The sequence below is a fragment of the Vidua chalybeata genome, chromosome 4 (genome assembly GCF_026979565.1).
Source record: "Vidua chalybeata isolate OUT-0048 chromosome 4, bVidCha1 merged haplotype, whole genome shotgun sequence".
NCBI lineage: Eukaryota > Metazoa > Chordata > Aves > Passeriformes > Viduidae > Vidua > Vidua chalybeata.
The window spans coordinates 47,443,799-47,455,937 of record NC_071533.1 but is presented as its reverse complement, the minus strand read 5'-3'; the positions used below and the strand labels follow the sequence as shown (position 1 = coordinate 47,455,937).

At 38.6% G+C, this 12,139-nt stretch overlaps 1 protein-coding gene across 2 annotated transcripts; it reads right to left on the bottom strand.

Annotated features, from left to right (window-relative positions):
• Positions 1–3,890: 3,890 nt before the first annotated feature.
• Positions 3,891–9,127, bottom strand: COMMD8 (COMM domain containing 8). 2 transcript variants are annotated; one of them, XM_053941954.1, is made up of 5 exons: positions 9,040–9,127; positions 8,328–8,483; positions 7,200–7,352; positions 5,431–5,586; positions 3,891–4,358 (listed from the first exon to the last, which is right to left on the bottom strand). In XM_053941954.1, the coding sequence occupies exons 1-5, from the start codon at positions 9,082–9,084 to the stop codon at positions 4,338–4,340; spliced, it is 531 nt and encodes a 176-aa protein (XP_053797929.1). In that variant the 5' UTR covers positions 9,085–9,127; the 3' UTR covers positions 3,891–4,337. The 2 variants fall into 2 exon arrangements, with proteins under 2 accessions (XP_053797929.1, XP_053797927.1); XM_053941952.1 differs by lacking the exon at positions 3,891–4,358 and having other exon boundaries at positions 5,383–5,586.
• Between the last annotated feature and the right edge of the window lie 3,012 nt (positions 9,128–12,139).

Here is a 12,139-nt window from a genome sequence, read left to right as displayed (position 1 = left end):
GATACTGCATTATAAATATTAATTCACAAATCAAAATGATAGCAAAATGTGCATATTTCAGGATAAGGGTGTTACTGGTTCTTAAAATCACCTTTCAGAAGAAAGCATAATTATGTCTCAACATGTTTCCCATCAGAAAGGCTTGCTTCAGAACTCAGAAATGTTCTACAGACATATTTAGATCTTTTAAAAACACAGCTTCTTGGCATATATAATTGCTTTGTTGCAAAAGCAGTTTTATAACAATAGTCAATTCCATACTGACAGTTTGCTGTTCATATGCAGTTCTGGTTCCCTTTAGCATACCAAGATCAAAGCTGACATGGTTGATATGAAGAAAAAGTTTTTCTGAAATCAAGGAAAGATTTCTGTGAAACAAAGAAAAGTGCAATGAACATCAGCAGAGGGCAAGTAACATTATTTTTATAATTCACTTTTATATTTTGTATCAAGATATGCTGATTTTCTGATTCAAGTTGCAGGTCTGTTTATGCAATGTGAATTTCCGTAGGTGCTTTTTAGGTGGTGAAATTAAAACTTCCTACAGTGTGTCTATTATATTGTAGGTACTGATTTCATTAGCTTTTGGTTCAAAAGCCTCCTGTGCAAAGTTTTGTTTCTGGTGTAAATTACATACTCAAGAGAACTCTCCTTAGTACCTGCAAACCCAGCGAGATTTCTTGAACATATTTATGATGGTTAGTTGGGGGCCTTTCTGCCCATGCCACTGTAGGACCCAGAAGTTAGCTGCTCTGTCAGGTAAGGACTGGGAGAATAGGAACCCACGTTCTAGAATTGGGCCAAAGGGGCAGCATCTCCTGGGAACAACACTTACCAGTTAGTGTGGTGGGATGTGCAAACTCCAAAACTAATCCATATGCTGTAGCCAGTTAATTAGAATGAGCACACACATGGAAGAATGCAGGAAAATACAGATATAAGCAAATAGAGCAGAAAAACAAGGACAAAATTCAGTTCTTTAATGCTAATGGAGTCTCTTTAAACTCTCATACCTTTGGCCTAATTCTTAGTCACAGGCCCAAGTTTCTTTGTCAATGGGGCTCCTCACACCACAAACTCTCCTCAAGATGTGCTCCTGGCCATGAGCTTGTTTCAGATGCTTTTGTCCTGTGTAGCTTTGTCCTATTTGCTACCCACTCATGTCTACCTGCATTCAGCAAAGTGTAGCTGAAGATGACACCAGTGTAATGGGTCTTGTGAAAGCTCTAGCTTTTTCATTAATCTGGTCTGGTACAGCCTCCACAAAGGCATTATCTGTCACAACAGGAGACCTTGCTTGTTCCCGAAGTACCTAATTCTCTGAGCAAAGAGAAAAAAAAAAAAAAATCTGACAGACAGTACAAAGAGCAAGCTCTGTTCTCCATTCTTTCTGGTCCTTTTCCTTGCCATCTGCTGGATGCCATTATGTGCCTTACATTTACCTGTAGAGATGTAAGGTCAGGATGCATTTTTCAAATGCAATGCTGTGTTTTAGCTGCTACTTCTCAACTGCTTGTCAACTGGAGCTCCTGTCCCCCTAGCCCTTCACACTGTGTTGTTATGCCCCCTATTAAAAATAAAATTTTGATGGTTATATTAAAAATACTCCAATTTTCAATAAAGTCTAACACCTATAAAAAAAAGCATCTCATTGCACATTTATTTCTGTCAACAACAGCAGTATCAGAAACCTGTCTTCTTGTTAAAGCAAAAAACCACAGAAAAAAGATTTTTTTCAGCCTTTTCTGTTCAGTGCTGCAGTAAAGGACAGACAAATATAAGATGATACTACAGACTGAACACCACCACATACCCTTAATTAGAAATCCATTATTACATAAGTTGCTAGAGAATTTAAAATTAAGCTATGCAAACACTTTAAGGCTACTATTAAGAAAAAGTCACAAATACTGAAAGTAGCGTCTGTAGCAGATTCTGCAACAGAACTTTCACTGGTTGTACATAAAAATGGAAGTTATTATTTGTGGACTTTTGTTGTTGAGAAAATACCACTATTTTGTATTTTTGAATGGTTGATCTTGAAAACTAAGAGGTAGCAACACAAAAGTTCACTTCAGCAACTAACTAAAAATTAGTTTTAAATATCCACCTTTCATGGAAGTACAGACTTTCTAGGTATGTTTTTTTTTGTTTTCACAGTACATCTATAAATTGTATGAATACATCGGCACACAAGTTTCTTCTATGCAAATGACATCCCAAATCATAGTGTACACTTTTATGGAATAAATTGCTATTATTAAATCTGCAACTATAAATAAAATCATTTCCAGTCCTTTTGTCCTAAAAGATAAAAAACAGCATGGTAACAATAAAAACAAAATTAAAGCCTCTTTTCTCTAGAAAAGCCTTTCAGCAATACATGCCCATCAGATGAGCAAGAGTTATACCTTCATGCCTTGTGCAATACATGGAACATTTGAACACATAAGGCCATATTCTCCTATAAAGCAACTAGATCTAGAGGAAAGGAAAAAGCATAGTCAACACAAATATACCTATAAATAAAATAAAGAGACTTGGTAAATTTATTCCTTACTCACAATTAAAAAAACAGTATCCTTCTAACACGCTGCTGGACAACCTGCAATAACTCTTTCCAGATTTTTAATAAAATTAAACAATGATCAATTCCAACCTGATTTTTAGTTTGAATTTTGTACCATTTATATAAGGCCTTTATCTGTTACTTGATCCATTATGAAATTTGTTGCTTATGGAAATTCAAGACTACGATCAAGCCATATCTGTTAGAGGTTGCGCTCCTTTCACTAAGATACATCTTCCACTCTTTCATCTTTACAACTCTTTACCCATTTCTGCATTCTTCAACTGCCCACACTGAACATGTGTATCTGATTAAATGTATCAGTACCAAATAAGAGAAACAATATATTTAGGTTTCCTATCTATTAAACACATTAAAATCCTTTTGATGGAAGCCTTTCTACAAGAGCTTCTTGTCCTCCTCTTCTGTGACCAGTACTCTGAAGTCCATTTTTTTATATTAGTGTATGAAACTTCACATATATGAAAACCTATGGCACAACAAAATTCAGTGGAATAAACTCAAGACCCTGATTTCAAAACTAGGAATAAAGTAATCAATTATTTTCCATATTATTTATATTCCCTTATTATTTATATACAAGACTTGCCTAAGACACGCACATGCTCACAATGAGAACCACGCATCAATATTCATTTATAGATTTTTTAGTAAGCATTATAGATCATTTGCTCTTCATGTATGGAAAAATGGTCTAATAAATAGTAGAAACCATTAAGATTTCTGGTGTACCCTTCCCTAGTGTTAGTGCTTTTAACTTTTGTTACATACTACAATCAAAACTCCATCTGGTTTCAGAAAAGTTTAGAGTGGAATTTACCAATTATCTTCTGTATTAAGTGAGCTCTTTCTCATAATCTATATAGGTCAGCTTCTCTCCAGCACTGCACCCCCTTCTGAAAACATTAATATTTTTAATTGAAAAACTACCAACTAAGATACAAAAACTAAGCTAAAAACTACAACTTTGCTCTGAATAAAGCTGCAGTAACCTAAAAACTACAATTTTGCTCTGAATAAAGCTGCAGTGCTTTTTCTACAACTTCTGAGCACCGTACAGGGTGCCTAGAGAAATTGTGGTGCCTCAATCACTGGGAAATATTCAGGAGACAGGCCTGTACATCCTGCTCTAGGTTGCCATGTTTGAGCAATGAAGTTGGACAAGATAACCTCCAGAGCTCACATCCAACCTCAACTGTTCTTTTGTTCTACACTGGTTTTGTTTGTAAAGGTCATTTTCCCCAACATCTAAAAAAGATTGAGTTTAGTGAGTCATAAATCAAGAAAGAGCCCATGACAATTATTCACACACAAAGTCAGGTGTTTATTTACCATATTTACAAGTATAAATACATTAATGCTACAAATACTCATTCTTTATTAGCATGGCACTTTAGATAGGTAACATACAATGCCAGTAAGATGCCTTAGTTTTACCAGGCACCTGTGCAGTCACTGCCAAAGTTTTACCAAAACAAATATGGCACATGTTGTAAGTGATTTTCTTCCAAATGTCTATAAATCTTTAGCACTAAAAGCAACTGTACATTAGATTTTTATATTTTTGGTCAAATAGATAAAAGAATTTATTATTTTTATTGAAGGATTAGTAGTTCATTTGGTCATAACACTCTTCTGACTTCAGTATTTTACAGCACCAAAAACCTTTCCACTTTGCATTAAACACATTTTTTCCCAAAATCATTTAGGGAGCCATCACGAGCAGATGCTGTTGATCTGAATTCCATCATTTCAGTTGTAAGACAACCTTCAAAAAGGAGAAAAGGAATGATATTAAAGTTGGTCAAGAACAAAATTTAAGCATCCTATGTAGACGCCTTCTGCTTTCTGTTTCGGTATAACATGCAGTTGAATAAGCATCTTTCCTCTGGACAGCACATCATTCCTCTCTCAACTCTCTTTTACAATCTCACAAAACCATCACTTAAAATAACTTTCTTTACCCTTTACTGCATTCAAACTATTCTTTAGCTGCCTGTAATCAAAAAGTAGAATATCAAGTCCAGGGTTCAGTGAGATTCCTTCTGCACAAACCAGAGCCAAGGGACGAATTCTGAAGTGAATTCCTCCTCATGTGCCCACAGAAGTATGGAGATGACCACATCCCACAGTTTCCATACAGACCCTCAAGCAGAACAAAGGGCATGTGAACACTGAAGTCTGTCCTGATAGAATCCTTGCTCACATACTATTTTTATTTAGTTTTGCAGGGAACAAAATCCATACAGAAGCAAGCTGTGAAAGCTCTTAAGGGTTGTAATTTCATGTAAACACCATTTTCTTCAAATCCTCATTTTCCTTAGCTTTTTCTATTAAGAAATCCTGGACCCTTCAGTGTCGCAGAAGCCTTATAGTTTCACTTGAAATTCTCTCTTGGGTCACTATACTGTAATCTTTGTAACTTTCTTCCTGATTCAATATGCCATGGTAATTAAAGGACTTAATGTGAACCAAGTAACCCTCCCAGACACTGACATTTTGTGAAGCTGAGGGAAACATGGGTGTTCTCACCAATCTTTCAGCATAGGATAGGGACAATCATATTAAAGAAATTAGATTTAGTCTAGATATTAGGAAGAAGTATTTTACAATGAGTGTGGTGAAACACTGGACACAGATGCCCTACCCCTTGGTCAGGCTGGAGGGAGCTCTGAGCAACCTGACCTAGTCAGCAATGTCCCTGCTCATTGCAGTGAGCTTAGACTAGACAACCTTTACAGATCCTTTTCAACCCAAACCATTCTGATTCTATGAATTCTGCTAAAAATAAATCAGTACCTAACAAGTCAAGAACAAAAGATTAAATGAGTAAAAGTTACCTTATTAGCAGCTTCCAGTGCATTTATTAGGTTCTGCAACTCTTCCTTATTCATCTCTATAGAAATTGGCTTAATTTCACCATTCTCTCTCACATCCAAGTCAAGATTGAGGAGTGGCATTTGCAGCATGGAGATCTTATCACTGGAGAGAGCAAGCTATGCAGATTGACACAACAACAATAAAGTATAAGGTGGAGTCATTAAAGTTTTAGTCTTTCATAATATCACATCTGTATTTTATATTGAACTTGTAACACCAAAACAAACATCAGCATGACAAAATTTACTTCAAATAAGTAATCTCTGCTGTTTTCAGGGTTTTTTCCCCCATTATTGGGATTTTTGTTTGTCAGTACCAACAATATATTGAATAAAGAACACCCTTTCCACAGACTTGTCATATACACTTGCCAAAACCAATTTGTTAAAATTCTGGGCTACCACATTTTGGTATTCTAGGTGAAAACAAAGGATACGTCCGATCGTGGCTCTTAATGAATTACACAGATTCTGAAATCACTATAACCAAATAGGTCTTACAGAATGGGTTTGCTGGGAGAAAGAGGAGACCTTTATAACACTCTGCAGCTGATCAAACACATTGTCAGATATCCTATTAGACAAACACTAATGGAGGTTACATGCCAATTGTGCTTTCTTTTTTATTGACTACAATACTCACTCTGGCATAGATAAGGCTTTTAAAATGCATTAAAATCAAAGATCAATTGACAGTACTATAGGTTAGTATTGTACAGACCTATCTTTATCTAGAGAACAGAATGCAGTAGAGTTCAATCATAGCAAACGAAAAAAAATCATAACCAGCTCACAGGGGAAAAAAGTGGTTTTAAGAAAAATAATAGTACCAGAAATTGTATCATAAAATAGAAAGATACTCAAAAAATTCTCTAGACAAAAAATTTAAAAGAAGCCACAAACAAAAAACAAAAGTTCACATATGTCCATATTTTTGTCAGCAGTAAATGCAGTTAGCAAGAGATCAAGCCCAGGCACAGTTAATCTAGAGCACATTATGATACCACATCTGCTCTTGCAAAAGCTTGTCTGTTTTGGTCATTGTTCTTTGATTTCCAAAGCTGTTCGCTGCAGAAACTATTGAGCACTCTCGTAAACATGGAAAATTATTTAACAGCTCTACAAATCTGTTTAACAGCTCTCACAGTCTAAGCAAAAATATGAACAGTATAAGTAATGTTTTTAAGCTTTGATCGAGCTTAAGGTCTTCATTACTTCAAACCACCATCCTAACTTAGGCAACTCCAATATCACTGATTTATTACCAAAACAGGAAGTCTAATGATAAATTATGTCAAACTAATTATTAAATGTCCATTGCAAAAATATGAACATTTGAAGAAAGCCAAGAAAACTTATCCTGAATCAGTCAACTAATCTTAAAATTACGCATATTCTTTTTCTTCCTTTGAGAAAAAGCACTGTTTATTCAGGCCTCAAAATCATAACAGCATACAAAACTTTCAGGTGTTCCAAGTGCTATGTGAATAGCACCAAGTCACCCTGAGCAGCTTCAAAAGAAAAAAGGGGGAAAACAAAATAAAACAAATTTTTTAAATTTACATTTGCAAGTTTCTGGCAAGTCTTTGATGTGTTTTTGCATCAGTCATTTTGCAGTACCTACAAAAATCGAACCATTCTGCGGAGGGAACAAGCCTAATGGGACTGTATCAAGTTACTTCTCTGTTGTAGAACATTTCTTTCAAACAATATCAAAGCAACACTCTCACCTTTAACTGCCAGTCAAAATCCTGCAGCTGGGCAGAAGAGATTGCATGTACATTTTCTACTAGGGCATTCCTGATTTCTTCCTTTCTACCTTTCAGACATTTTGTGATTGCTTCTTGATAATCTGAATTTAACTCCATTATCTGCTGAGCAGCCTACAAAAATAAAAATTAAAACCATGATTACTTGCACTATGAACTACAGAATTAATATGTACCACCTGCAAGAACTAAAATATCTAAGCTGCCCTTTGTGGTTGCTCTCTGTCTTTGATAGTTAAGAGTCAGTGTTTACCACAGCAACACACAGAGAAAAAAAAAAATCATTTAAATTAAAAGACACCAGAGAACAGAGGTTTTATCGGCCTTCTCACATATCACCCTAAAACCAAAAGAACATCACACCCCCAAACAACTCAGGTTTAGGTCTGCAAGTTTCTCAGGACCAGGGCAGAGGCTAAATACATCAGATCAGCTGAAACAGAAATACTGATGTAGGGAGGTCCCCAAGGCTACACAGGTGTCCTTCTTTGACCCAGCTGCTAGCATGTGGTCAAAACAAACAATATGTGCAAACAATACGTGCAAACAATATGTAAGAGATGAGAATTAATATTTCTAATAAAGAACAGAACAAGATTTTGCAAAGTTCATACCTATAGGAATGTCCTGAATTACAGACCCTGTACCACATGGTCCTCCATTCACGCTTACATTTTTTTACAAAATTTATTTACACACAGTCAATATTTTACACCACTTCAATGCAGTACTAACAAATAAAGAAAACCAAACAAGAAAGTGAACTGGTTTTATTGTTAATGAGCAGTACTATAGACACGGATTTAATCTGGGGATACTCAAAATACCAATTTAAGTGATTAACCAGTATTTTAACAACTATCCTGTGATATTAGAAAAATATTTAAAAATCAGCATCTATTTCACTTTTTGTTGTCGAAGTCCTGGCAGTGTATCTCTAGATGCTGCTTACCTTCTTCGTATTTAGGTTGAATCCACTACCGTTCAAATCCTACACTATTAAAATATTTTACAATTAAACAAACTACAAAACAAATCACTCCAGTCATGATCTCCCCAAGGCAAGGCAAATCAGTGATGAGCCCTTACCTCTTCATCAGACATATTTCTGCCAACTGCCGTTTTGAAATATGTCATGGTTTCTTCTAAAACCTGCATCCACTCTGACAAGCTCCAAACACTGCCATAATCCTGGTATCGAGGGTATGCACGGCCACAGATGCCATCAACTATCTTATGAAGAAACTGAAACGATGTCATACATAATTTATAATTCTCTCACGGTTAATCCACACCTCATATGAGACTGATCAAACACTTCAGTTATCAACCCTCCCTCCACTGGGGACTGCCTCGATGCTTCCAGACTGCAGCCCAGGCACCATTCAAAAAAGCCCCGAACAGGTACTCCCTGAGTATGAACTGTCCTCCCTTCTCCCCTTAAAGGCAGTTCACGAGGTCTGGCCACAGGAATCACAACGTGCTTCACATTCTCCCTGGCCTTACATGCGGACCGAACAGCTGTGAGCACAGCTAGAGTCCTGCCGAGATGCCGAGCCAAGGGGCGCCTCAGTCACCCGCGCACCGGGACTGCCGGGCCGCACAGCACAACCCGAGCCGCCCATTCCCGAGCCCGTGGGCCTCCCTAGGATCCCAAAGCACCGCCCTCTGGCACTGCGGCCTGGCGGGAGGGGCGGCCCGCTCCGCAGCCCCGCGCCGCCGGCGGGCCCTGTCTCCCTCACAGCTGCCTGAGGGCGGCCCCCCGGCCCGCCTGCCCCGCCCGGGGCCGCGGGGAGCCCACCTCGAGCACCCGTCCCGGCGGGAGCTTCTCCAGCGGCCGCGGCATCTTCCCGGCCCGGCCCGGCCCGGCCGCCACGTGACCGCCCCGCCGGCGGCGCGCATGCGCACGTGCCAACACCCGCCCTCATCCGCCCCCGGGCGCGGGTTCGAGTCCCAGCCCCGGCGCCGCGAACGCCCGGTGCGCTTGGGGATCGGAGCGTGCTCTGGGCGACCTTCGGTCAGACGGCGAATGAAGCTGCAACCCCCCTCATTTTACAAGCTTTTATAGGCAATAGCACTTAAGCTATTTTTGCATTCTGCCTGTCTTGCAGCTTTGCTTTTTGACCCTTAACAGATTAAATTTGCACTTGGTGGCAAGAGAGGAAGCTCAAGACTTAAAACGGCCACCACATCTTCTGTGATATTAAATCAAATTGAGGAAGTTAGGAGAAACACTGACTGCAGAAGCCCGTGTTGTTTGTACAGTGTTTACCGTGAAGAGCTCATTTTTTAACCCTAGCCAGACAGCATGGAATAGGTTTTTGCATTAGCAGTGACCTTTCCATGTGTTGAATTCATTGAATGCGAATGCAAAGAATTAAAATTGCCTCGATTGCTTTTACAAGAAAACCTGTAAGAATTCAAGTCATAGCAGGTCACAAAACTGCACAGAGAGTGTTATACCTGTAGGCAGACTTTATTTCACTGAAATCACAAGGCTAATTTACAGTCATTTATGCATATGAAGGTTTAACACTGGGCCGTAAGAATACCAAAGCAGCTACAAGTCCGAAGTGGTGGATAGAAGGTTGTTGGAGTCCAGGACATCCCTCTGGCTGCCCTGGCTGTCTCGAGACCCTGGCAGGGGGCTCGGGGACCTTGGCAAGAAGTCAAAAACACCTGTGGCTTCGATTCTAGCCCATGGGAGAGGCTGCCAACTCTATATGAGGAATTAAAAGCCAAAAGGGTTTGAGTAGTGTAATAGGGGAATTGGCACAGGGTGGAAAAGTAGATTTTTGGGGTTTTTCAGAATGTAATTCAGGGGTACAAGATGGAGGAATCTGGGCATGTCCTAGCCTTCTTTCCCTTCTTGTCCTCCATGTCTTGGTGTGATGGGGACACTTTTCTATTGGTTTAGGATAGGGAGACACTGTCCAATATAGATCTTAGGTATTGGTATGGGAACTGTAAACATGATACACGTAGTTTTGAGTATATAACGTGGGAGACACCCGGGACTTGGCAGATACTGCCATGGCTTCTGTACTAGGCAGACCCCGGCAGGTCAGAGAGAAAAAGTTTTAGATAAGAAAAAATGAACAACCTTGAAAACTCGACTTCACGCATTCCAGACCTCTTCTTCAGCTGCCGGGCTAGGGGAACAAGGACTTTCACACTGTTGGGGTCATTCCAAGCAGGCAAACCCTGACAGAAGGTCTTTGTAAAAAACCCAAGCTGGTTAAGTCAGTCTGCAGCACAACTTCACAGACAGTCACGTGGCCTTGTGGGAATAATGTGAGGAATGGGAGTTTTGGAGAAGAAATACATGGGAAAGAACCGACTTCAGGGTTTGCTGACTGGAAACTTTCAAATTCCCCCCATTTTCCTTAGGGTTTGCTACTGCTAGTAGATTAAGCTTTTAAGAAAATTTATTCCATTTTATTATGGAGAAATTATTCAAATCTGCTGTTTAAAAGAGTAGATGAAATTTCAAATTTTAAAAAATTATTTTCAATACTAATTTTCTTTATTCCCCTAGAATTTTCTTTGTTAGATAAGTGGAAACTTACCTACTTTGACTGTACTGTGTTGTGCGCTACAAAACAGAGCACCAGGGGGAGCGTCTGCTCCAAACAATTTAAACCCAGAGACAACAGGAGAAATACGAAGGTGATCCAGACTTGCAATGAAGTAATTTACGAAATTAAGAGAAAGGTAGTGAGCGTCCCACTCAGTTGAAAGGGATCAAACAAGTGAAAAATGGAAGAGAGCAAAGATGTAACGCATGAAGACAGGAACAGATAGAAGAGGATAGAAAACTGTCATCCCATGTGACACTATCCCAGTGAACATTTTCAAAGCAGCTAATTTTTTCCCAGTCTGAAGAACAAAGAATTTCGCTTTTCATTTTTCACATATATGTAGTTTAAAAGTAATATTTTTGATTCATTCTATTGGCCCATGAGGAACAAAATCAGACTGCTCAAGGAAACCACCGCTGGGTTATAAATCCATGTTTTGGAGCTCATGTTCAACTGCAGTGAAGTAGGGGATATAAAATTGGCCTTTGGCAGTGTAGACTTTGTTTGGAATTGCATTATTTGGATCTGCTATCAAGTCTTAACCTTTAAAAATACCTGGTTTTCATGCTTCTGTACCACAGCAGTAACAACCCACACCACCCCTTGAAGTTAAGCTCTCAAACAGTCACAAAATCAGGGAGGGCAACTTGTAGAACAGTAAGTACATAGGCAAAGATTTCAGAGCAGCAAGGAAGGAAGCAATTTTATGAGAGAAAAGTGTAGAGTGAACTTTACATTTTTTTATCCACATTGCTGATGACTTGTAGAGGGGTTTATTTGCTTATAAAGATAACCCACAAGCTAAACTACAGTAATGAAACCCATTTTAAGATCAATCAATTTGTTGCCCTTGGTTTTGGAAGAATGTCAATAATTAAAACATTGGGAAATAACTTAATAACCAGAGGAAATAACCATTATATGTTACTATAATAATATTATAGTTACATATACTATAATAATATTATAGTAACATACATTTTATCATAACAATATAGTAATAATTATATATTAATATATAGAATATATAACAATTGTGGTAAATAATGTGTACATAATATAGTAGGCTAGTGTCTTACAGTGCTCTAAGTATATTCAGTTGGGGAGAATATCCAAGCACCAGTATAAATGTCCCACAAGGAACTATTAAACAGGTATGTCAATAGAAATAAATAGGTAACTCTGTATTTTACCAACACAAAGGGGACAGTAAAGGCATTTTTTAAATGCAGTGGAAACACTGAGACTGCAGTTGAGATTATGCTGAGCTAAACGTGGGTTGCTGTGGAGAAGGGAGGTCCCACTGGCCCCCTAGTCCCT

Coding starts and splice junctions, on each gene's coding strand:
- COMMD8 (XM_053941952.1), bottom strand. CDS start 9,084: ATGCCGCGGCCGCTGGAGAAGCTCCCGCCGGGACGGGTGCTCGAG. Junction 8,484..9,039: donor CGCCGGGACGGGTGCTCGAG/GTGGGCTCCCCG, acceptor ACATCGTTTCAG/TTTCTTCATAAGATAGTTGA. Junction 7,353..8,327: donor GAAATATGTCTGATGAAGAG/GTAAGGGCTCAT, acceptor TTATTTTTGTAG/GCTGCTCAGCAGATAATGGA.